Source organism: Amblyraja radiata, chromosome 27 (genome assembly GCF_010909765.2).
Source record: "Amblyraja radiata isolate CabotCenter1 chromosome 27, sAmbRad1.1.pri, whole genome shotgun sequence".
Lineage (NCBI taxonomy): Eukaryota > Metazoa > Chordata > Chondrichthyes > Rajiformes > Rajidae > Amblyraja > Amblyraja radiata.
In genome coordinates, this window is record NC_045982.1 from 13848637 (window position 1) to 13876168 (window position 27532).

Here is a 27532-nt window from a genome sequence, read left to right on the forward strand (position 1 = left end):
TCCCCCCTCCTCTGCCCTTAAAACCATGCCCTGCAGTCTTTCACATTACCACACTGGGGAAAAAGTTCTGATTGCCCTATCTATGCCCCCCATAATTGTATGTACTTCCACCAAGTCTCTCCTCAACCTCCGATGCTATAGAGAAAATAATCCAACAAAATGTTTTTACTGTCTTCAAATATTCAAACAAAAGCTCTATTTTTAATAATAAAAGGAAGTGAATTTGTACTGCCATGATCACTGTGCAGGCGTGGCAGACACTACAATTCAGCTTCCAGTTTTAGACGATAAAGCACATAAAACCTGCTCTCTGTTTCAGACCTGGGCAACCACAAATCTGTCTTCGCCAAGGGGTTGGCATTAGAGAGAGTCATCAGTCTCCCGTTCCTGGGCGTGCACATCTTTGAAGAAGATGGGCCCAACACGAAGAAAGCTCACCAATGTCTCTACTTTTTTGGAAGATTGAGGGAGTTGATATGTCGATGAATACTCTGTTGAACTTCTACGGGTGTACTGTTGAAATTGCACTGACTGGTTACATGATGGGCGTGCTGAGCAATGTGAATGCCCAGGAACTAAGTACACTAGAGTGTTGTAGACACTGCATGGTCCATCACAAGCACTGACCTCCCCACTATCAACATGATCCATAGGAGGCACTGCCTCGAAAAGGCAGCCAATATAATTAGATGCAGACCAACCTGGCTACATTCTCATTTTGTTACCTCTATTGAAAAGAAGGTACAGGAGCCTGAAAACCATGACCACTTCAAGAACAGCTTTTTTTGCAGCAACCATCAGTATCTTGAACACTAGACCTCAGCAACTATGATCTTCTATGGGCTGTGTCTTTGGTTGCACTATAAACTTTGGTTTTGCATGATGATGGTTACCTAGAATCATGGTTATTCATTTATTGTATTTTTGATTATTATATATTTATCTGTGTGTTATTGCATTTATGGCCCTGTTAAGCTGCAGCAAATAAGAATTTCATTGTTCCATTGTCCATCCATACAGACCTTGGACACTCGTTTCTCTTATTTGGGCCTCCAGCAGCAAGGGCAATTTTAACGGCAATTTTAACGTTCGAACTCCCTTTAATTAATCCCAATAATCCTACCCTGCTGCATTGCATAGATAGCTCTTGCAGGAGGAGAGCGAAAAAAATCACACAATATTATTTGTGGAGCTTCCATCCGAGTGATTTTGGCTGTTCAAACAAAGGATCGGCTTTCGTATATTAAGTGATGATAATCTTAAAACAAATGTCACAAGAAATAGAATTTCCATCGGTAAAGAAACACTGCCCACAGCTAAGTAACGTCAGGGAATCATATCCGATTTATTTTTGGGGCAGTTAATTAACTTTTTGAACCTCACCAGCCACAATACCGAGTGAAATATTCCATCAGGACAGGTTGCTACTTGCGAGATGTCATCAGCTGTCTGCACCTGTTGGTTTTCTTGTCTAAAGCAGCGAGGGGAAAGTGCTGCAAAGGAAAGCCTGGGTAATCATTTTGCGTGCATGAACAGACATTTCTGCAGCATTGTCTATGAGTATTTGAAGGGTGTGAAAAATGAAATAGAAAAGGGCAAGGAACATTGGAAAAGATCTATTAACGGAGCCTGACTTTTAAGAGAACATAATTATGGATTACGTCCATTCTCTGATGACTGAGAGACAATATGACTTGTCTGAAATTCACAGTGATAATGTCGGGCAAATTCAACGGCAGTGCTGCAATTTGTGTCAGGGTGTCAGTTATCGGGAGGGGAAGGGAAGATGGAGAGAGGGAGAATGGAGGACAGCAGCATTTTGGACTGCGTGGTGTGGAATACTGCTTTTGGTATGTGGAATATAGGAGCTGCAGATGCTGGTTTACAAAGAAAGCCATAATGTGCTGGAGTAACTCTGGCTCAATGCTTTAATTTGAATACGTTCATAAGATATAGGAGCAGAATTAGGCCATTCGGCCCATCAAGTCTACTCTGCCATTCAATCATGGCTGATCTATCTTTCCCTCTCAGATATTCTCCTGTCTCCTCCCCATAACCTCTGACACCCGTACTAATCAAGAATCTGTCAATCTCCACCTCAAAAATATCCATTGACTTGGCATCCACAGCCATCTGTGGCAATGAACTACACAGATTCACCACCTTCTGAATTAAGAAATTCCTCCTAATTTCCTTTCTAACAGTACATCTTTTTATTCTGAGGCTATGGCCTCTGATCCTAGACTCTTGCTACTATACCAATAACCCTACCTTTCAGAATCCATACATAGAACACAATTAGAAAAGGCTAATGTAACATTCCATTGGATCCCTTATTGCTGCTGATAGTTTGTGTGATACAAGTCAAGACTCAAACCCTGCACCCAGGTTGCACCTTTGGTTACAAATACATTCCATCACGTTTTAACATGTTAGTTTACGTATTTACATTCCTTAATTATAAACAATATGATCAAGAAAATAAAAGCTAATGGAGGTCACCTCAATGCACTTGATTTAAAAAAATGTTTAAAAAACCCCAAAAGCACTCACAAAGTGCTGGAGCAACTCAGTGGGTCAGGCAGCATCTCTGGAGAACATGGATAGGCGATGTTTCGTGTTGGGATCCTTCTCCTCATTTCTTTGTGATTTCATTAATGTGCTTCAAGGTATGCCTACTCTGAAGAAGTTCTCCTCAAAGAGTCCAACTCAAAACATCACCTATTCATTTTCTCCACGGAGGCTGCCTGACCCAGAGTTACTCCAGCACTGTGGCTTTTTTTTGTAAACCAGCACCTGCAGCTCCTACATTCTACATACCAAAAGCAGTATTCCGTGAAGGAGAATACTGTGTGTGATCCGAATTCTCTGATACAATGAATAAGTTTCACATGATCATTTATTAATCATATACAAAAATGACAAATCATTTAATCATAGAGCCTTGGTGAGATCTCAGCTGACGTTTTGATCTCTGTACCTATGAAAGAACAAACATGGCTTCAGTCAAAGTTAAACTAGTCTGCATGAGAGGGCTGCCTGCTGACGATCCAATAAATGGGGGGTTGTGTCTTCTGAACAATGTTCTTGGGGATAAGCGGTTGTTTTTATACCAAAGAAGTTTCTGTCTCAGTGAGGTGTGTGGGACAATAAATCAAGCACAACACAAAGGCCTGCCTAAAAATGAAGTCCCGAATGGGTTAATCCACAAAACAGGCCAACATCATATCAAACAGTGCAAACTTATCTTGGAGCTAAGCAAACTCACAACCAGTGAAACAGATGGAAGATCTCAGTTCTCCAATATCCAGGAGTCCCCCTGAGATCTCTTTTAGCAAAGCAACTAATTTAAAGCCACTTTGATTCACCAGTGGTATCTACGTGACATTCAGAAACTGCCAAGTGCAGTTTGGAGCACAACAATGTAACAACAGAAGACAGTGTCATGTTGGCACTGTGGTTAGCATTGTTGACTCACGGCTCCAGGGACCCGACTTCATTCCTGACCTTGGGTACCGTCCTGTACATTCTCTCCATCAGTGCAAGGATCTCGGTTGGATGCTCATGTTTCCTCTCACATGCCAAGAAGATGTGCCACAACAAGTTACCCCTCACTGTAGGCAAGAGACAAAATAACCAAAGAGTAGTTAATGTGAGATCACCTGCCTTCCTCACATACAGGTGACAAGTTACTCAATATGGGCCTAGTGTAGTACCAGCTCAGGCCTTTTAGTTTAGTTTAGAGATACCATGCTGAAACGGGCCCTGCAGCCCACCGAGTCCACGCTGAGCGTGGGAGGAAACCGGAGATCCCGAAGAAAACCCAGGTAGGTCAAGGGGAGAGCATACAAACTCAGTACAGACAGCACCCATAGTCAGGATAAAACCCGGGTCTCTGGCGCTGTAAGGCAGCAACGCCACTGCTGCACCACCGTGCAGCACCTCTGCATGCAGCCCTGCATCTGCACATAACTGAGCATGGGATGTAATAAGCTACACAAGTGTAGGATTTCACACATTTTCTCATTAACTTCCATAACAAATACCCATTGACGCCAATGATGAATTAAATATCCTCTGCTCATTACAGCATCGTTGATATCATATTCTTCAGCAACATACTTGTACTGATGGCTGATTCGTGTCGGTGATGAATGTTCTTGCACATCCTCACACATGGTTCCAGGGCAGTTAGGTATTTCTTTTCTGCACAGACAAATGATAAGGTAAGTAAACATGGTGGTTTGGATATTGCATTGCTATCAAAGGATCGTTATGTCCTGACACGATGGCCTGTGGCTGTAATCTATTATAACATTCCTTGGCAAGTTGTTGCCATCTCTACGTTACAAGCCACAACTTTTACAGGTTCATCCTTATTCCATAGGTGCACATCCTCCAAATGATTCCCTCTTTTAAGACTGAGCAGTCTGGATCTTTGGCTCCACCATCTGTTGCACTTTGCAACTTTTTGATCCGTGCCAACTACGCATTTAAAGATATAAGCAGAGTGTAGGAAACTTGAAACAAGGCAACCTGGTCATTTCTGACTTAAATATCTTCTGTACTACAAACTTGCACAATCCTACTACTTCCACTTATATTTTATTACTTAATACAACCTCACTAAAGTTCCTCTTGTATAAAAGTGCAATGTTTCTTGATTGACTTTTATCTATATCTTCTTTTCTGTTTGGCTTGTATATCTTTTTAACCTTCCTGAAGTCAGATAACCTCTTTTGGAACCACCAACAGAACCGCTAACTCGCTATTTCTACCAGTGGGCTCCTGATGGTCCCAATCAGAAACATTCTCATAATGCTCTGCTGCATTCGTGACCAAAGGCTTGGTCGCAACAGGTTTATGAGCGTCACAAATAGAGTGTAGCTAGAAAGCATGTATAAGAACTTTGACATTTACATTGGTGTCGTTTGTTCCTTGGAGTTAACATCAAGGCTGCTTTATTTTTCTCATCACCAGTCCTTCGCACCAACAATTTTACTTCGGAGTCACGTGAGTGACTACGTGAAGAAGGGCCGTCCGTCTGCATGCGCGTCATTACGTCTGAACGCAACACGCACGACGGACTGGCAGGCACTGAGTCCTCCCAGGCCGTCAGGATGAGCAGGTAAGGAAAGTTGAATCACTTACCTGCGTTCTTTCGCGCTTGGAGTTTTTTTTCAGAGCCCAGATGTCGAGGAGACGGCCCGCGGGGATGTCGGCTGCCGAAGACCGCAGCTTTCCAAGTAGCGGGCGACGGTCTTGTTCCCGACATTAGCGCCGACAGCAGAATCAGCAGGAGACTTTGCGCGGGAGCAGGAGCTCCATGGTTGTCCTGCGGTGCGTAATGCCACCCGCAAGTCTAAACGAACCAGTTGACTCAGATGAGTCCGGGGAAGAGGGATACCCTCCCTCAACGGAGAGCGTCTGAGGACGACTTCTCCCATATGGAGCAACTTATGGAGAAGTTGCTCCAACAATGATCTGCTCCAAGGGAGGGAGCAGTATCAGCACGGCCTACAGCAGTGCCGGTGCCGGGAGCCTCGCACATGGGGCAGCCCAATGTCTTCCCCATTGGAGGGGGAACTACATGTGGAAGAAACCACTCTGAATCAGAGTACAAAGAAGAGGGGGGGGGGGGAACCTTCCCAGGGACAAGCAGAAGAAAGGAAGTAAGTAAGTTTTACTTATATTGCACTGTTTAAGTCAACACCAAAATGCTTTACATAAAAGGAATAATAAGCTTCCATACAAACAAATAGAAAATAAGTGCTTCTGCAATCATCCAGGTTCCACTGGGTGCTTCCCTGGATGGAATCTAGCTCTTGACAGCCCGGATATTATGGAGAACCCGCAGGCAGCAGCACCTGTTTTCAGGGCTGCACAAATGTCTCCTGCTCTGAGGAGAGGAGCATTCATGGTCCATTTCAGTCTGACCAAATCTAGAATCTCATTTAGGTCCACTGGAAGGGCCATATCAGCACAGGTATCCTCAGGGGCCTGCGGCAGCACCTGTTTTCAGGGCTGCCTACGAACCTCACTCTCAGTGGAGGGGAGTGTGAATGATCAGTAGGTAACTGATCTCGAATTTAAAGTATGAACATACTGAAGCATGCATATGGCCTCAAGAGCCAGCAGTTGGCAGAATATCCGCATAGGCGACAACACACCCCACACCTCCATAGGGGGTAAGCGGTTCACTGAATCCGATGGTAGCTTGAAAGCTGGGCACGGAAATACGATCAGAGTCGTCTTCCAAGGCAGACTCAAAATAATGGCCAGAATTGTCCTACAAGGCAGGCTCAGTATAATGAGGTTTTCAGACCAGACCCAAGCGGAGGTCGGGAGAAACATGGAATCCACACTCCTTACCAGTCCTACTCCCAATCAAGGAGAGAAAAGGAATCCGCATCAGAGGCCTTTGGGCTTACCACAGGACCACCGGTAGCCATGGAGATAGGTGGGTCTGGGTTTACTGAAACAAGGGATTGTGGAGCAGTTACATGTTGGTAATTTACTCTTGTGTTCTTGTTCAAAATGACAATAACATGAAATTTCAGAACTGGTTTTTAAAAACCCCCAAAAAACCCCCAGATAATAACGTGATAATTTTACTACACAACATACACAGGTTCCAAGCAGACTTGGAACTCGGACTGGAATTGTCTTCGAGGCAGGCCCAGTAATTATAGGCAGGATTGCCATTCAGGACATGTGACAGATGGAGGATGTCACTTTATCCAGGTTTAACTCATTTGTGCAGTATAGTCTTTTAGAAACAGTAATTTTGTTATGGTCTAACTACTGTTTATAGGAGCTTCCTATAAAATGGTCACATGGCATGCATCGACCTCAAAGATGCATACTATTCGGTGTCTATTCACTTAGAACAGGAGATATTTGAAGTTTAACTGGAAGCATCAGTCAAAGCAAACCAAAACCATGTTTGATAGAATTGGTTACCTCATCCATCCAGTTAAATCAAAATTGACACCTACAAGGGTAATTGATTACCTAGAATTTACTATCAAAAACAGTAAATAGTTTGGTGACTTTGCCTAGGGGCAAACGACTATATTAATCAAGCCTGCTATGACCTGATAGTCAAATACTAGCCATCTATCAGGTAAACAGCGAGTGTAATTGGCAAATAGTAGCCGCATTTCCAGCAGTACGTACGGGCCTTTGCATTACCAGAATTACAGCGAGCAAAGGAACGAACACTCAGATTCCATGCAGGCAAAATTGGCAAAACTATGGATTGCCAGCAGAGGCCTTTGTTGAATAACTACGGTGGATAACGAACATGAGAAAGCTCAAAGTAAATTTGCTTGAAAGCCATCAAGGGTTCTTTGGACCTATGCTAGCGGCTAAGGATGGGGAGCCACTAACACAGTCTAGAGCTGTGGGGACAGATGGAATGAGCAGGAGTCTGTAATTCCCCAACACATGGAATCAATTACCCAGAATTGTTGGGGGCACAATTTGGACTCAAGGGGTTCTGTAGCAATATGCAACCGGTGCTTGTTCAAATTCAGATTGATAACACCACTGCGGTGGCACATATCCACTAACAAGGGTGGTGTAAAATCTGTATCTTACGATAGATTGTCGAACCTCATTTGGCACTGGTGTATCAAGAGGAATATTTGGGAAATCTACGAGGTAGATATAACACGGTGACAGATGCTGGATCACGGATGTTTAATAACAACACAGAATGGATGTTGAATCAGGCAGTATTTAACGAAATAACTACACGATTTGGCATACCAGATTTGATCTATTTGCATCTAGACTAAACCATCAGTTACCCAGATATGTGTCCTGCAAAGTAGGATCCAGGAACAAAGGCAGTGGATGCTTTCTCCCTCAATTGGGCAGGATTGTTTATGTATGCTTTCCGCAAAATTGTCTCACAAACCGATGCTTGACCAAAATCAAGCAAGACTAAGCCACAGGCATATTGGTAGTGCCAGATTGGCCTACTCAAGCCTGGTCCCCAAAAATGTTGGGAACTATAGTCCAGCCAGTTATGGCTGTACCCAAGAGCAGGGACCTCCTAGTGAACCCAGTTACAGGGAGTAATCATCCACTACACGAACGTATTAACTTGTTGGTCTGCAGATTCTGATGAGGCCATTTCAAGGCATAGGACTGTCCGAACAAATACAACACAGTTCGGATAACAGATGTTTTGGAGTTTCCTATCAACTCTGTACTATAACTATAAACAAAATTATAGTGCAATCAACAGTGCCAAAGGCGCACTTTCCTCCTATCTGATGCTGCAAGCAGGGCACGGGTCGATAGGAACGCACTCCTTTACAACAAAATTCATGAAGAGAATTTACAATCTAATACCTCTAAGACCAAGGTACGCGGACATGGGATGTGAGCGTGGTACTAACCCTACTTTGACAGCGGGGACCGCCTATAACTAACCCTGAAGGTGGTATGCTGACAAAGAGTCCAGACACTGCAAAAGCTACGGTTGGACCACATGACCACCAATATGAACAACATAACATTCATAATCAGGAACCTGATATAAACATAGCAGGCCAGGAATGCCAGGGATGGAGATCCAGTTCTTGGCATATCCAGAGGACCTACGGTTGTGTGTGTGGTAACATACTAACACCACTATCTGAGAGTTACGGAGAACCACAGAGGCTCAGAACAGACCAGAAGGTGTCAACACAAACCATCTCCAGATGGCCAAAGGGGGTAATGGCGGTAACAGAGTGAACGTTCATATGGTTAAATCTCACTCCACCAGGGCTGCATCTACGTCGGCAGCAAGAGCAATGGACGTGCCTCTTGACAACATCCTAGTGGCTGCAGGATGAACGAATGAAATAATGGTCCACCGGTTTTATAACAAACCTATTACCGGACTGGGGGTGTTTGCACGTACCAATTTAAGTTCTGTCCCATAGTTTACCCCCAAGGTTGGGAGGGGGAACTAGTTTTTAAAAACTTTTCTTTCATTTAAAGCATCAGTGTCCTTACTTAACTACGTAATGTCTGAATGCTTTAATGATTACACGCATCCATGGTCAATCCATTCAGTGTGTGACGCCTGGATTCTTAACCGGCGTAAAATCACAGAGCTTTGAAATCTTCACGTAGTCACTCACGTGACTCCGAAGTAAAATAGTAAGATTAAACGAGAACTTACCAGTTTAAAGTTTGATCTTGATTTTACGAGGAGTTACGATGAGCGATTACGTGCCCACCGCTCCCACCCTCATACTATCAAGGTCACATGGAAGTTCTAGTTTCTTCAATCTTACTATTCTCAGGTCTTCTTTTTATCTGTGATTTAACACCGCTGCTTTGAAGATTGACGCGCACGCAGACGGACGGCCCTTCATCACGTAATCGCTCATCGTAACTCCTCACAAAATCAAGATCAAACTTCAAACTGGTAAGTTCTCGTTTAATCTTACTATTAAACATTGCTCTTCATTGTTTTCAGCCCAGATCCTGCCTTGAAATCTTGAGCAAAAACATCAAATCAGATCTTTTGATTCAAGTAGAAACAATTTAAAAAAAAAGTCATACAGGCACTACATAAGCTCAAACACAAAATCTGCCCATTTCGACAATGTGCTAAATGTTTCTGCATTCAGCAGTGATATTGTCAAATTCAGAGCAACTAATGTTTTATATGGACACAAGAGACTGCAGATGTTGAAAACTTGAGCACAAAAACAAACTGCCCAAGCAGTAACATTTTATGCCACTGATTTCAATAAGTAGATCAAGTCTGATTTCCACACGATGGTAAAAAACGGCATTTCATTTCTTGCTTTAAAACAATGATTTTTTAATTTAGAATAGTATTTGAAGATGAATTACAACACTGTTAAAAATACATTTAACTTTTAATACAATTCCTCCTATACCATGATCTAACATGCACTGCCAGTGATTCCTCCTTCATTCCTGAAGCACGCAAAACACTCGTGCTAGAGCAGACTCAGTATACTCATCACAAGGATAAAGTGGAATTTTATTCCAGTTATTATAACATGGTGAGACAGTAATAATATCAGGCAGGAAGACCTTGCATCTAGCGCACTTGTCCACAGTATTCCCTCGTACGTTTCTAACAGCCATCAATTCTGTTGGTGTCTGGGTTTTTGGTCATAGTGTCTGATAGATGCAAGCAGCGCATTTTTTCTGCACAAATAAAGGTGCTGGCACACAAGATAAATAAACATATATATTACGCGGCCGTAAAACAAAATAACGACATTTAACTTTTTTGGGGGTTGCTGGAACGCCGTGCTGGTGCATGCCGTCACAAAACAAGAGTACTGGATGCACGATATACCATGTCAATCTGGTGCATAAATCAAATTCACATTACCTTTGCACTTGGTAGCACTTACACACTAACACAGGCGATTATTTACTCCTTCATCGAAAACGCGGCAGACTTGCCTTTCCCACGAGAGTGACATCTATTATTACTTTACAACAGAATCCAGTCTCATCAGACCTGTTTTGTTTGGATGACAATTTTTTGTGGATTTGGAATTGGGTATGTCCTTCATTCCACTACTTCCAACAACTGTTTATCTTCTTCCCAGTGAAATGGAATCAGGGAGATGGACCTCATTATTGGATGAGATGTGAGCTGAAGGGAGATTTGGTGATTTTCCATAATTTAGGCAACAACTCATTGCCATTTTTATATAATCAACGGCCACTGACTTCAACTGATCAAACCTTGTGTTGGGAATCTACCAGATTTAGAAATCTTAGACTGGGGAATATATATAAGTTGGTAAATCAGCGGTACTCGATTCCAAGTATTTTTTTATAAAACCAAAATGATGTTCAGGGCACACTCTGTATACACATCAACAGCTCCACTGTGTACGTGAGGGCCACTTAAAACATTTCACCTCAGTTTACACCTACCCTTGCAAACAAATCTGTAATGTCTTCCTGCTTACTAAGCGTAAACTATACTTTGCACAGTGATCAGAGGTTCACTTGGTGAATCTGCAAGTGAAATAATCCATTAGGTTCATTTGCAGATCACTATAGATCATTCTGGGAATTGGAATTGTTGGTTTGTACAACAATATGCAATAACTAGAGCAGCTACAATGCACTCAAAGCGTGATTGCAAGCTCCCATATGTGGCACCTTTACATTCGCAATGTCAAACTGATGTTCAGGTTATGAGTCAATAACAGACATGTGCATTATTCTGAACCATAGTGGAGAGCCTTACGCACAATGTCCTGTCGCCTTATGAGTGTTGGCATGCCTGATTGTTGAAGTGTCCATTGCACAGAAAACACAATACAAAAGTAACAATGCAGTGACTAGAAGCTCCCCCGAAGACAGCGTGGGTAAACTATGCTGTCCATGTTAGTCAATCACCCTCTTATGGCAGGAAGATCAATTCATGATGAGATGGAGGTCAGACAAAGGGTTGGCAATCCAGCTGGAATGAAAGCTCGTTCCTTTACTTCGGATGATCAGTGCGATACAATCATGTCCCATTAGAACTGAGATGCACTGCTTGGGTCACACTGTAGTAACCGTACAATGGAGGGGTCACTCTTGGCACCTTTAATGAATTCTTCAAGGGACAATTTACCTGGAAGAAACGTGTAAAAATGTGTATTAAGGAACAATCTGTTTTGAAAAAGTAACAGGCTGTTTTCATAAAAAATTAATTCATGAAAATTGAATCATTTCATTATCAGTTATCAGGCAACCGAACCATCCTACGGCAGTCCTGAACCACTGTCCACCTCATCAGGGACCCTCAGACTATCTTTGATCGGATTGTACTGGCTTTACCTTGCACTAAATGCTATTCCCTTATCATCATGTGAATGGCTCGATTGTAATCATATATTGTCTTTCTGCTGACTGGTTAGCACGCAACAAAACCTTTACACTCTACCTTGGAACATGTGACAATAAATTAAAACTGAACTGAACTGGAATATTTCACTTAAGGAGGAAGAAAACAAAAATATCTTATCAATTTTTGTCCTTAGTATTGTTAGACAATTGGGTGGCTGAGGAATTGAATAAGGAATGATATTAGGAGAACATTTATTTTGGTAAAATGGGAAAGGCATGTGGTGAAATTTACTAAGGCATGTAATTTGAGGATGAAGTCCATGTAGATTCATATATTTATGTGGTTATAGTTCGGGCATTTCCCTCCCTCTGTCCACTGACTTGTATCCACAAATAAAAGGTTCCCAGAGATCGATTCTTCAAAATTATTTAAAGTCATCTCTTATATATCCCTTATGGGAAATATCAACAAGAATCTCCACCAATTATGCTCTATGCAGGATGTGCATTAAATAAACATGGGTCTTCAACAGGTGAGCAATGCAGCATCTATGGCTAAAACAACTTGGTATGATTAAATGATAAACATGACATGCTGAATAGGCACAGACCTGATGTATGACAGGTATGATTTACATGGGCATTTTTTGTGTGTTTTGTGGAATTCGTATGTAAAAAAAACTCCCAGAGAATAATTTGGATATTCTTCTGTCAAAACTTTAAGCTTTAAATATTAGAAATTAAACATTTTTCCTTTGGAAAAAAAATGCAACATAAAGGAATGCAGGGCAAAGGAAATAGATAGTAATTGAACTGATATTTTATTATAACTTTAATGTTTTCTACAACGTTATGGGTTTGACTTTTTTCTGTCATGGACTTAAGCACACTAGTTAGTGGTCCTTTTTGTGCTTCTTTAAGGACTAACAGATTGTCACAGAAAGGTTAACAATTTTGGTTGAAAAGCCCATATAGAAACTTAATGTGACTGGAGTAAAAGATGAAGTAAAAATAATGTTGACATTATTCATAATTATTAATAATAACTAATAGTTTCATTATTTAATGAATCCATGTTTATTTAATGAATGAATTATTAATAATAATTGATAATTATTAATAATATTCTACAAAACTAGAAATAAGTTTTTGTGCTGAGTTTTCCTCGTCATTTCAATTCCCCCACTAATCCGTGAAGAGAAGTAATAACCTTGGGTATATCGTGTTTCCTTGTAACAGAGATGGAGATAATTTTAGCTTATCAAGTCTACGATGGTTCACACAGCAAATCTATTTTTTCTCACCTCATATTCCCTTCCACCTCCCCTAGAATCTTCATCCTCCCATAGGAGCAATTTACAATGGCTATAACTTTCCAACCCGTATATGTTTGGCATGTGGGTAGAAACTGAAGCACCTGGGAGGATCCCACATGGTCACAGAGAAAACTTGCAAACTCCACACAGACAGCCCCGAAGGTTGGAATTTAATATGGGGCAGTTGCCCTAACGGCTGCACAGATGTGACCTGACCCTTTCTGCACTCATTGGAGTCTACATTTGACATCTAATTATAAATTCATAAGTTATAGGAACAGAATTAGGCCATTTGGCCCATCAAGTCTACTCTGCTATTCATTCATGGCTGATCTATCTTTCCCTCTCAACCCCATTCTCCTGCCTTCTCCCCATAACCCCTGACACCCTTACTAATCAAGAATCTGTCAATCCGCGCCTTAAAAATTCCCAATGTCTTGGCCTCCACAGCCGTCTGTGGCAACGAATTCCACAGATTCACCATAAAGTAATTCAATTTGCCTTATGGTTCAAAGTATTTTATGGAGTCAAGCACTACTCTTCATTTATCGAGCTTAGGCACAGGGACATAAACTGGAGCCAACGCCATATTCTTCATGGCCGGCAGTGGGACCTCTGCTGTAAAAAGTACTGAAGGAAGAAATGACTGTTGAATATGCAAGGGAATAGTTTGGCTGTTACCATCGTTATTCGAGTCCATCTGTCGAAAGATTTTATCTGTTCTTTTCTCTGGTGTTGCTTCATCGTCAGGCATCTTCATCACAGTCGATACCATCTTGTAGATAGCCTGTCAAAATAAGAACGTCCAATAAATGGGTCAATATTCATTGTCCAGTACATAGCTGACACCTCTCCTCCCTGAGCTCTCTCATACGTCTATTAATATAAGATCAATGTGATGAAGATGCTCCAGGTGCTGGAAGCCTGAACTAAAAAGAAAAATCTGAAAATATTCGGGTCTGGCAGCTTTCTTGTGGAACAAAACATATCAGATCAACGGCCTTTCATCAGCATGGAAAGAATAGAGGTAAGTATGTTTTATGATGCAGAGAAAGAGGGGGGGGGGGGCAGTGAAGGAAAGATCAAGTGAACAATTCAATTCAATTTATTGTCACATGTACCTGGATACAGTGAAATGCTTTGTTTTTTACAACCCAGTAAAATCATACAACAGTCTTCACCTAGGCAGTACACAAGAGTCACCACGTTTTTGGCACAAAGTTACAGAAAAATCATTGAACAGTTTTATCTTATGAATCAAGCTTGGTGCCCACAAACAGGCTTCCACCGGGCCTCCCCTACATTCCCAACAGATGTTCAGTGATAGTGTGGAGTTGACAAAGGGATGTTGATGGAAGGAATAATAATTTTGTAAATAATTATGAGAAATGGCTCTGCAGGCAGTGTAAATGGGAGCAGCAGAATCATGATCTGAATGCATTGAACTTGATATTGAGTCTCCATTGTCACTAATTGGCAGTTGAGTTGGCTGAGCTTCCTTGGAACTGTGTAGGAGGCCATTCGTAGAGGTGGAAGATACAGTTGGTATGTAGAATTACAGTAACAAACATTTAGATGCTTGAGTTCATGCTTGCATTCTGCAGGAGTTCTGCAGAATTCTCACCTATAGTCAAAGAGTCGTGTTCCCGATGCGCAGGTGTAAATGCAGTCAATGGTGAACATGTACAGTCCCCGTACAGCCGTGATAGGCATTGCTACAAGTGTTGTGAGGTTAAAGGGAATTGAATATTGCAACAACTGCAGAGTAATTGAATGTCATGATCAACCAGAGCAATGAAATAGTCTCCATAACTGGGCATTTAAAGGTTCTAAATTGCAATTTCATAATGTGGCATTGCTATTCCCAGGCACAATGAATAAAATTGGGTAATCCATCCTTAAATGAAGTCATCATTGCTCCAAATGACTGAGAATGAATTTTAAATGTAGGACTTGTATTATATGATAATTTTTCACTCAGTGAGACTTGCTGGAGGAATATTTTACTTTCACTACTTGGCACATTGTTGTAAAAAAGAAAAAAAATCCCTTCATCTAATTTATTGCCGAGATGACATTTAAAAGAGATAAAAGAAACACACACAAAATAAAGTCCAGAAGCAACCACAAACAAAAATGCAATAAAACTTTGAAAATCCACGCCCTTGGTGTTTTGGTGGCATTGAACTGACAGATTTTCCAATCTATTGGATGTCACTCCTGATAATAGCCCAGCACAGTTTTAATTCACTTTTTCAAATGTTAGACAGCGGCACCATTAATGCACCTGTGCATCCGGCGCGTTGAAAAAGAACAGGAAATATAAAGCATGCTGGACCCTGCCCATGGCTGCACACACCTTTCCATGTTCCTGATTCCTGGGGTACCAGACTCTGACCTCACATCTGGCTCTCAGGCTAAAACCCAGGTCTGGCTGCGGACCCAACTCACACTCAGACCCATGGCTCACATCAGTACTAATGAGTGAACTGGATGCCAAATCCCACAAGTTCTGATATGATCAGATTGCAGATTCTCGGAGTTTTACTGGGGCAGGTGATACTTTTGAATTGGTTCGGAAAGCTGATCTAATGAGGTGCCAAATAAATCTCTTTCTGGTTACACAACTCCATTATTTTTAGAAGGTAGACACAAAGTGTTGGAGTGACTCAGCAGGTTGTCAGCATCTCTGGAGAAAAAGGTTGGGTCGGGACCCTTCTTCAGACACTTATTTTTAGATTGTATTTTGAAGTTCCAACCTCTCATCTGTATAACTGTTCTGGGCAAACAGTGGCAACCATGCTATTCGTAGGTTGATGTATCATTTGGGTGGGCTGTCGTTAACATGTAACCTGTACTAACAAGGTGAATTGGACTGGGGCTGGAACAGTAATGCAGGCAGTGACCTTATACAGGAAGCAATGAATAATGGCATGACGTGACAGAGTGGATAGCAAAGGTTATCAGAAGCTGCACTAGAATGCAGAGATGGTAAGGTTGAAAGCTGTCATGTATTTCCAGGGAGCCTGGAGACCTATCAGTAACAGTAAAGCTAAAGGATAAATGGGGTTAGCAGGGGACAATGTTGAAAATTTGGCTTCTGTGTTGCAAAGTTCAATGGCAGAGAATGCAGCTCTGGAGGTTATATCCTATTTAAATGCATTTCCAGCTTCAGACATTACCCAATTCACAGCATCACACATATGCCATCAATTTCCAGCAGAAATGCGAACATCCCATTTACACATTTCACTTCGATGTAAGCCACACATCCAAATTTCCTGACGTGCACATCGCCAGGACAAGTTCAAACACAAGGAAGGAAAATAAATTAGTGTTAGCAAAGAAATCCAGCTAAAGCCAACAGTGAACAACAAATCCCAAGGACCCGATGAGCTACAGATGTCTGAGCCTCTGCCGACAGTTGGTTCTCTGGTTGTCATCTTCCAATATTCTATGCATTCTACAGTTCTTGCATATCAGACTTTTGCAAATGTGATGTGTCTCTTCGTCAAAGGAGTGCGAGATAAAACCGGGAACTCTGGAATTGCCAACCTGACATTGGCTGTTTGGAAAAAGCTGGTGTCTAAAATAATTGAGATGACATTAAGATAATTTGAAAACAATATGATTGAGCAGACTTAGAGATTCAGAGTTATATAGCATGGAAACAGGCCCTTCGGCCCAATTCGTCCATGTTGGATGAGATGCCTATCTATGCTAATCCTATTTGCATGCATTTGGTCCTTATCCCTCTCAATCTTTCCTCTCCGTGTATTTGTCCAAATGTATTTTAAGTATCATCTATCACCTCCTTTGTTAACTCATTCCATGCACCCACCACATTTGGAGATAAATTCTTGATTAGTACAGGTGTCAGATGTTATGGGGAGAAGGCAGGAGAATGGGGTTAGGAGGGAGAGATAGATCAGCCATGATTGAATGGCGGAGTAGACGATGGGCCGAATGGCCTAATTCTACATCACATATGACCACCCTCTGGTCCTTGTTAACTCAACGTGTATTTATGAAATCCTGTTTGACTAATCCACTGGAATTCTTTGCAAATGTATCTAAAGACTAACCCATCGATATGATGCATTTGCATTTGGTGTTGGCATGGAGGCAACACACAAAGGCAGAGGGAAGGTACCCTGACCACATGAATGGTGGATGTTAATTAACACAATTGTTGCCCTTACCCCTATGGCATCCTGTGATATTCATGTCACAAGAGCAGACATGTGCAGTATAACTAGAATGGGGTATTCTTATGGAGGTACAGGCACAAGATGTAAAACTCCATTTGGGTTTAAACACAACATCAAGATCAGCAGCCAAATATATAGGACTTCTGATCAGGACAAAAATTGGGCAAAGGTCTGAAGAAGGTACTCGACCCGAAACGTCATCCATTCCTTCTCTCCAGAAATGCTGCCTGTCCTACTGAGTTACTCCAGCATTTTGTGCCATACAAACCAGCATCATCTGCAGTTCCTTCCTACACAGGACAAAATTCATCCTGTATTTATCTCAACCACATAAAGATGGGAACAATTATACCGCCATAGGCAATGGTTTCCCATATGCTACCAAATGCTACAGAAATCTGGTTCAGTGAATAATCTACTTGAAATAATGGATATTTTCCCAGTTTTTCCATAATAAATAGAAATAAGGAAGTTACTGAGAATTCTCTTTACCCTTGGAATTCTCACGAGGCCTTGTTAAACTGTTGTACATCAACGTTCATCACAACCGTAGCAGACTTAACTTAAAAGCCTGTGCATTGGCATTCATTCAATACACCAGTGTCTTTTATTGCCTTACATTGCACCACAAACTGACATACTTTTATCCTATTAATCCTGATCCTATTAATTTTTATTGATATTCTCTTGATCTAACTTTCCTAAATAGCATTAATTTATCACCTGATTAGACATTGAACATCCATCAAGCAAGAGAAAGAGTTAAAACTTCAGTTTGATGACTGTTCATTGAGCTAATGAATGGCCCTGAAACAAACGTCAACTCTATTGCTCTTTCTGCAGATGCTTCCTGACCTGCTGGATGTTTCCAGCATTTTCCAGTGTTTATTTTGGATTTTCAACATCTGCATTTGTTTTTTCGATTTTCATCAAATTTGATGAAGGTACATTATTCCATATTCTTTGACGATTTGCCATGCCTAACTCCTAGGGTTGTGGAATAGTGCCATTAGTTTTGGAGGAGAGATATGGAAAAGTTTAGATCTTTGCTCAGGTGGACCACTGGCAGTGGGATGGGGAGATGGTTGTGATCAGTTGAGGTGTGGGTTGCCATGAAGGATGATAAGCCCTGGGTCCTATGAAGGCAGGCCCTAGTAATCTGGGGTGTGGTGGGAAATCCAACTATCAGTAGGCGTTCCCATGCCAATCTCCATAGCAACAAACATGCCTGGGACGGCCCTTTAAAGTCGAATCAACAAAAGCCATCCGTTGTGAAGGCTTATTTCTGTAAGTCAGGTCCATGTGATCCAGGGAACACACATGTGCAAAACAATTTCATTGAAGTTGCATCAACATGTGTGATCATCGCTGACCTACTCAGACATTTAGACTCAATGTGATAGTAGTCTAGTTAAGAGGTAGAGTGTGGAAACAGGCCCTTTGGCCCTCCGAGTCCATGCTGACCAACGCTAACCCCTACACTAGTTCTATCCTCGGCACTCGGGACAATTTACAGAAGCCAATAAACCTGCATGTCTTTGGAATGTGGGTGGAAACCGGAGCGATCAGTTGGAAAACCCACATGGTCACAGGGAGAAAGTGCAAACTCCATACAGACAGCATCCGTAGTTGGGATCAAACTCGGGTCTCTGTCGCTGTAAGGCAACAACTCTACCATTGGGCCATTGGGCCGCCCTTGCAATGCGTGGAGTCCTGGCATTGGTTTGGTGATGACTTCATTTACTGATCATGCTTTGCTTAAATTACTAGGTGATACAATCACAATCACTGTGATGTGGGAGAATATTCTTTGCACAGCATTTAGTCACATTGCAGAAAATATCACCACTAACCATCAGAGGGCACTTTAGACACAGTTAACAAGTGTCATACCTTCATTCAGTTGCTGCACAAAGTGACTTACATCATTCAGTCAGTGTCAAACTGAAACCCATGGGTCGGCCTGCCAGATTATAACTTCAGAACCAATATCACAGCAACCCCCCCTGGCAAGTGAAAGCATAGACCAAATGCATGGATTTGTTGAACAATTCACAGGAAACTGTCAATTACATCCGCAACATTCAATTAACACACGACATAACAGTGACAGTATTTCTAAAGAAATACTGCTAAAGAAGTCTGAAGGATCTCGACCCGAAACATCACCTATTCCTTTTCTCCAGTGATGCTGCCTGACCAACTGAGTCACTCCAGCATTTTGTGTTTATCGACAGTATTTCTAAAATTCAGTTTGAAAATTCACATTAATTGAAGCATATGCAACCTAAGTAAATGCCACGAATAACAAAAGTGATCTCTTTCTGTAATGTAATTTTAAAAAAAAGCAACTGCAGATGCTGGCTTACACCAAAGATAGACACAAAATGCTGGAGTAACTCGGCACATTCAGTCAGGCAGCATCTCTGGAGAAAATGAACAGGCCACGTTTTGGGTCGGGTCCCTTCTTCACACTGGTTGTAGGGGGTCGGAGGGTTGGATTTGAAGCAAGAGGACAAGAACAGGACAAATCAGGGCCAGTAACACCCTGCCTGAGGTCATCTGTCGCCGGTCCTAATTTGTCCTGATCACTTACTATTTAGGTTAAAATTAGGTGGTATTCCAATTGAGACACGAGTCATAGTTAAGGTGCTCACTTCGAACTGGCTTATTACCAATGGAAGCAGAAATTATTTAAGCAACAGTCAAGAAGACTATAGCCCTGGCTCTTCCAACATCAACATGTTAAATTATAGCCACACAGTTAATCTTCCCAGTCTGAGAAGACATTAGCCTTAGACCTTATGGACTGGGAAAGAAATCCTCCAGGATTTCTACGGCCAACCAGCAATCCCTGCCTCGAGATGCCGGCCAGTATGAGGATGAGCCACGACCTGGCTGCTTCGAGTGATTTGCCCAGTAACATTCACAGTCGCTTTTCAGTGTATAACGACAGCCATTTGGAGAATGTGAATTTTCTTGTACCCAATCTCAACTGACAGTGCTGTGAAGAGAGGCTGAGAGTGGGAATGAACATAAAATTGGTGTTTCTCAAGAAAATATATTCTGTGTGTTTTTTAAAAACGTTTTGGCCTGTAACGTACAGTAAGATTCAGTTATCTAGATAGTTCAGTACTAAGCTCACTGGCTATTGATTCTCACACTCCCTTCAACCTACCAGGGCTCCTGGTCTTGTGTTCCCGCTGATACACTTTTTTTTTTGCCCTCTTTAACATTTCAGAGCCCCGATTCCTGCACTTCCTTTAGCACACCGAACACTGGTTCCTGCACACTGTTGAACACTCTCCTGTCCACATGCTCCCTTTAACACACATTAGGGATTCTGAGTCACACATACCTTTCACGCATCAATGCCCCAATTCTAACGCTCTCTTCAAACTCAAAAGGACCCTGTTTCCTGCCCTCCAATGAAGGTTTCTGGATTATTTTGAATATTTATTTATATCCTTGCACTGAATCTAAAAAAATAAACTGATAGTATGTTGGAGTACTAACAACATCCAATAGTCCAGAAAATGATCTTGTATGGCAGTATTAAAGGCCGAAGTGTGACAGATTAACAGAGGTCACTGGATCGTGCCAGTGCCAAAACACTCCACTGCGGCAAGCCTCGACGACTTCCGCCCAGTTGCACTTACCCCCATCATCACCAAGTGCTTCGAGAGGCTGGTCCTGGCACACCTCAAAAGCTGCCTACCCCCCACACTGGATCCCTATCAGTTTGCCTACCGCAAGAACAGGAGTACGGAGGATGCCATCTCAACGGCACTTCACTCCGCCCTCTCCCACCTCGACAACAGAGACACTTACGTAAGAATGCTGTTCATCGATTACAGCTCAGCATTCAACACCATTATACCATCAAAACTGATCACCAAACTCGGTAACCTGGGCATCGACCCCTCCCTCTGCAACTGGATACTGGACTTTCTAACCAACAGACCCCAGTCTGTTAGGTTAGACAAGCACACCTCTTCAACCCTCACCCTGAACACTGGCGTTCCACAGGGCTGTGTGCTGAGCCCCCTCCTCTACTCCCTCTTCACCTATGACTGCACACCTGTACATGGTACTAACACCATCATCAAGTATGCAGATGATACAACGATGAGTCGGCCTACAGGGAGGAGGTCCAGCACTTAGCAGCATGGTGCGCTGACAACAACCTGGCCCTTAACTCCAAGAAGACCAAGGAGCTCATTGTAGACTTCAGGAAGTCCAGGGGCGGCACGCACACCCCCATCCACATTAACGGGACGGAGGTGTAACGTGTTTCTAGCTTCAGGTTCCTGGGTGTTAACATCTCCGATGACCTCTCTTGGACCCACAATACCTCAACTCTGATCAAGAAGGTTCACCAGCGTCTCTTCTTCCTGAGGAGACTGAAGAAGGTCCATCTGTCTCCTCAGATCCTGGTGAACTTCTACCGCTGCACCATCGAGAGCATCCTTACCAATCCTTATCACAGTATGGTATGGCAACTGCTCTGTCTCCGACCGGAAGGCATTGCAGAGGGTGGTGAAAATTGCCCAACGCATCACCGGTTCCTCGCTCCCCTCCATTGAGTCTGTCCAAAGCAAGCGTTGTCTGCGGAGGGCGCTCAGCATCGCCAAGGACTGCTCTCACCCCAACCATGGACTGTTTACCCTCCTACCATCCGGGAGGCGCTACAGGTCTCTCCGTTGCCGGACCAGCAGGTCCAGGAACAGCTTCTTCCCGGCGGCTGTCACTCTACTCAACAACGTACCTCGGTGACTGCCAATCACCCCCCCCCCCCACCCCCCGGACACTCCTCCCACAGGAAAAACACTATGTCTGTATATATGCTAATGTAAATATTTATTCAAATCATATGCTATGTCGCTCTTCCAGGGAGATGCTAAATGCATTTCGTTGTCTCTGTACTGTACACGGACAATGACAATTAAAGTTGAATCTGAATCTGAATCTGAATCTGCAACAGGTACAAATAAAGCCCTGTGCACAGGCACAGACTACTGCAAGGGAGGTACACATATAGATTTTGAATGACCCAGCCTCAGGTGCATTTCAATGGAAGAGTATCCTGGATTTACATTAAATTAAAATTTCTGCTGAACATCATTCTTGAACTTCCAGATGTATTTTCAAGCTTGTGTCCCCTCTTCCTCCAGGCTAAGTAAACTACCTATCCTATTATGGACACCGTAACAAATTAAACATGTCTTCAACTTGGTCTTCAGTGGGTGGACCATGAATGCAAATCAAGACACAAGGAACTGCAGATGCTGGAATCTTGCTTAGAACACAACGTGCTGGAGTAACTCAGTGGGTCAGGCACCATTTCTGGAGTACATGGATAGGTAACATTTCGGGTGGGGACCGCTCTTTAATGCAACTCCTTCATTGCTACAGCGAAAATGCGGAAAGTTTTGAAACTAAGATGGATACTGACACATAAACATTCAGCGGGGTAAGAAACAAAATGCTGGAGTAACTCAGCGGGTCAGGCAGCATCCCTGGAGAGCATGGATAGGTGACATTTTGGGTTGAGACCCTTCTTCAGACATTCAGCAGGATTAAATCAGTTTTTGAAATGTTCTACAAACAAAGCAGAGAGTTAAGGGCCTGTCCCACGATGCGAGTTCACCCAAGAGCTCTCCCGAGTTAAAAAAATAAATCAAACTCGTGGTACCTCATCACAAGTATTTTTTTACTCTTGAAAATTTTTCACACATGTTGAAAAAACTTCACGGGTTTCCGCATTTCCCGAGTACCTGCCGTTAGCATTACGAGCCGCTACGAGACATCCATGAACTCCGACGTACCCGCTACGTACATTCTACATACTTACCACGAGTTTGATTTTTTTTTTAAACTCAGGAGAGCTCTTGGGTGAACTTGCATCGTGGGACAGGGGCTTAAAGATGCTGCATGTGAATGGCTGGTTCGATCCTGCAAGGCTTCTCTTGGTCAGCATCCAAACAAATCAACGATCAGCAGTGCCTTTGCACGTTCTGCCGCACTGTATCGTTCCAGAAGATGGATCAGCCCAGCTGGCCTTTGCTAATGCCATTTCAAGTGGATACAAATTATCACCATCGCAGAGTTGCAAGCACTCCCAAGTCATCAGAGACAGATGAGTGCCCATTCAATCCTAGCAGGATTCCGACTGAGCCCGGAGTTTATCCGTATAAATCCCAGGAGGCAGAACTGCTAATCCCAGCGTAATGTGTTCATGCAGCAAACATAATTTATTCTCATTTTACCAAATACTTTCAACCATCGCAGGATTGCCAGAAGTACCCGAGCAAAGGTTTATAAAGTCTCCTAAAGTACCTTCTGATGAATTTCATGCAATCTTCCGGGATAGACAATCTGAAGTAGTTTCATGAATTTGCACTCATGACACAGGAATATTTTGAATCAGGTTCAAAGTGATGACGGTCATACCTTAAAGGGCCTGTCCCACGAGCATGCGACTGCATGCGGCAAGCGCAACCTAACGTGGTGGCTTGAGCCACTTCGATCGCCGGAGCCGTATGGAGTTGTGCGGAGCTGGTCCCGACACCGCACGGGGCTCTGAAAACTGACACTGTTCAAAAATGCCGCACGGCAACAGCCTGCCGGCCCGCAGCCGCATTGAGGCCGTACGCACCACCTCGACGGGTGTACACACCGTCTTGACGCCATACGCACCGTCTCTACGCCGTACGCAGCGTCTTGACGGCGTACGCCTAGCGCGAACTTCCCGCGGACTTCGCTCAAACTTCACGTCAATTCGTACGGGATCACTCGACCTCCGCGCGGCCCCGCTTCCGGTTTGGTCGCGCTCGGCGCATGCAGTCGCATGCTGGTGGGACCGGCCCCGTACGGGGATCACTCGACCTCCGCGCGGCCCCTGCGTGGCCCCCGCTTCCGGTTTGGTTGCGCTTGCCGCATGCAGTCGCATGCTCATGGGACAGGCCCTTAAGTAGTAAGTTTCCTCAGTGTTAAGAGAAGCACCAAGAGTAAATGTTTCCCTGGTGCATCCACAGTAATTTAACATTGGTCAGCACAGTTGTACTATCAATCATTTGACCATTTCCATTTAGAAATGAAAGATTATCCACATGCCAGCACCTTCTATGTAAGCGACGGGGAGAAATGCTGCCAAATTGAGCTTTAATCATGCACATCCATAAAATTCCTGATGATACACACGCATTTCTTGCCAAGTTAATTATAAAGATCCATATGCGAGTGGCGTTTCCTTTCAAATGCACAAATGTACTTCAAATGAGCGAATGAATCAATTCAATTGCCACAAAGTTGAAAATTATAATGAAAAGATGAATACTTCCTGATATTCTGCAATGCAAGCCGGCTTCATTCCTAAAGGGTGATTATGCACTTGCCAACTAACCTGGACCTGTGTATGGCCATGACGTGCAAGTCCAACAAAGAATGAACTACAAATAACTGACAGCCAGCAATTCTCAACTCTTAGTCGGTTTGAGTTGGCCCTTTCGTTTCAAGTGCTGTCCGGTTGGTGCGAGGGGAACAAACATTTTAAAATCAGCAGACTTGAGCCCCAACTCACAACCTGAGCACATAATCTTGGCCGACACATTGTATAGTCCAAGGTGTCTCGTTGCGATGAGGCTCCATCTATCTCCATATGTATTCAGCAAAATCAGCAAGTCCCTTTAGTACTCTGGCCCATGTTGAATAGTGTTAATTTAGATTTGTTGTATATCTCAAATTACAACGGACATACCTTGTTCTGTGCAAATTGGTTCCTTTGCCACAACAATGGCACAGCTGGTAGAATGGCTGCCGCACAGCACCAGAGAGCACGGATTGATCCTGACCTCGTGTATTGACTGTGTGGAGTTTGCATGCTCTCCCTGTAACCGCGTAGGTTTTCTCTGGGTGCTCTGGTTTTCTCCCACATCCAAAAGGTTTGCGATTTTGTAGATTTATTGGCTTCTATATATTTAAATTTTTTATTAATTTGGCCTCTGTAAATTGCCCCTACTGTGTGGGGAGTGGATGAGAAAGTGGGATATAACTGGTGCGAACAGGTGACTGATGGTCAGTGTGGACTCAGTGGGTCGAACAGCCTATTTCTATGCTGTATCTCCAAAAACTAAAACGTGATAATTATCTGTAAAGATTATGAAACATCTTCAGATATAAATGGCATTGTATATCAGTTTATGATGGCTCCAACATTATCCCACACTACCTAACTCAATGCCCCTCAAGATTGCTATTGGGACTAAAACAAATAATATATTCTACTACGTTACACAATTATTAATCCACACAGCAATGTGGCATTTAGAGATTTGGGTAAAGTGTAGCCCAAATTAACTGGCAATGAAGCAGGTATGTACAAGACAAATGCCAGTGACTTACTGTTGCAAATCTAGCAACCATTGAGCCCAAAGACATCACGAAACACAAAGATCCATGCTCCCATGCATCCCCATCGCAAATTTCTGAAGCGATGGAAGACAGCCTGGAAATATTTCTTATCACAAATCTCTCCGGGAAAAATGTCAATCAATTTCCAGGTCACATCTTTTAAATGGAGATAAACATAAGCACATGTTGATTTATAGGAGGCTGCTGGTATTTAGTTTGAAGAAGTTAATGTGCAAATACAGCAACCGATTAGACAAATCATAAATTAGTCTTAAGTGCATGGAGGTTTGATGAAGGAGGTCTTGCTGCAATTGTACAGGGAATTTGATGAAACCACATCTGGGATAATATTTGCAGTTTGGGACGTAGTACCACAGAAGGAGATACTTTCATTTGCCGATGCAACATTGCAATGCTAAGTTACACTTCAGGAATAAAGGGTCAATATGGGACTAGTTGCAGATGCAGATATTTTTGGCATCTTATAATTGTACGGACTGTTAATGCATCTCCAAGGATACAAGATTCTCTTTAAATCAGAAATAAAAGCTGCACTTACTGAAGTACAATACGTTAAAGAAATTAGATAGAGGATTCAAAGTTACAATGTTAGAAGCAGAAAAGTGCAAGGACAGAAATAAAAAATCTGAAAAAGGGACTCGACCCAAAACATCACCTATTCCTTTTCTCCAGAGATGCTGCCTGACCCGCTGAGTTACTCCAGCTTTTTGTGTCTATCTTCAGAACAAAAGCAGGCTTGGTTGGAGCTTTCCCAGAGTGGAAAGGCCAACATTAAACCAAGTACACCATTCTGTCTTAGAGCTCCTTATGCGGAGGTTGCAGGTAGTGGAAGACCTTCCACTACCTGCAACCTCCGGCAGCCACCTTCAACTAGCATCGCAACCGGCTTCGACTAAAAAATTACCGGCAAATTACCGGCAAAATTACCGGCAAAATTACCGGCAACCAAAACAGCAACCTATTTTTAGTCACGGCCGGTTTTGAATTTTTTGAAATAATCGCCGGAACATAGAAGAAGCGGAAGAAGCGGGAGACTGACAAAAACCTCCGAGAACCTCCAGGAACGGCACGGAAACCTTGTGTGGGGCGCAAAGTCTCCAGAGGTTTACATTCAGGTTTCCTAAGTGGGACAGGGGCAACTGGGGATGAACTTGAAGGATAATTTCAGATGTGATACAATGTGAGCACAATAATTTTGTCCTTCCATTAAGAGTTTGAACAGAAATTTACGTCAGTTCAATAAAAATCCAGCAAAATATAGATATTTACAAAATATGTGACAAATCAATAAGAATTAAGTAGCAAAATTAGAGGAAATATATTAGAGAGAAATTTCCAAGTTAAATGGTTATGCAAATTCAATTACATGTAATCATTTCAAATAACTGCTCCACTGCGTATATTATTCAGCTTAAACTGAAAATGTACATTTTTCTTATTTCTTACAGTTTGCTGAAATAAAAATCACTAAAATATATTATTGAACAGTTTAATGGCTTATTCTCCAGTGAATTGAATAAGATTGATAGTTCCGCTCCTTTGAGACGCAATGCACCCTTTCTCTGGCAATCAATTCCTTTCAAGCATTGCACTTGAACAAGAATTTCTTCATGTTTGACCATTTTTTAATGAAAGAAAATATGAGAGAGGAGAATGTGTGGCAGGGTGCCTCTGAGGCTTGTACATAGCTCAATGCATGATAATAACAAGAATAGCAGGAAAAGACAC

The 27532-nt window shown here is 42.6% G+C and overlaps 1 protein-coding gene across 4 annotated transcripts in view; it reads right to left on the minus strand.

The window, feature by feature from the left end:
- Positions 1 to 9805: 9805 nt before the first annotated feature.
- LOC116988463 (hippocalcin-like protein 1) overlaps positions 9806 to 27532 on the minus strand; it is a 116391-nt gene continuing 98664 nt past the window's right edge. For all 4 annotated transcript variants that reach the window (XM_033045181.1, XM_033045184.1, XM_033045183.1 and 1 more), the window contains 2 exons: positions 13842 to 13947; positions 9806 to 11629 (listed from right to left, as the gene is read on the minus strand). In XM_033045181.1, the coding sequence (XP_032901072.1) occupies positions 11532 to 11629; positions 13842 to 13947 (204 nt within the window). In that variant the 3' untranslated portion in view covers positions 9806 to 11531. The remainder of the gene's footprint in view (positions 11630 to 13841; positions 13948 to 27532) is intronic.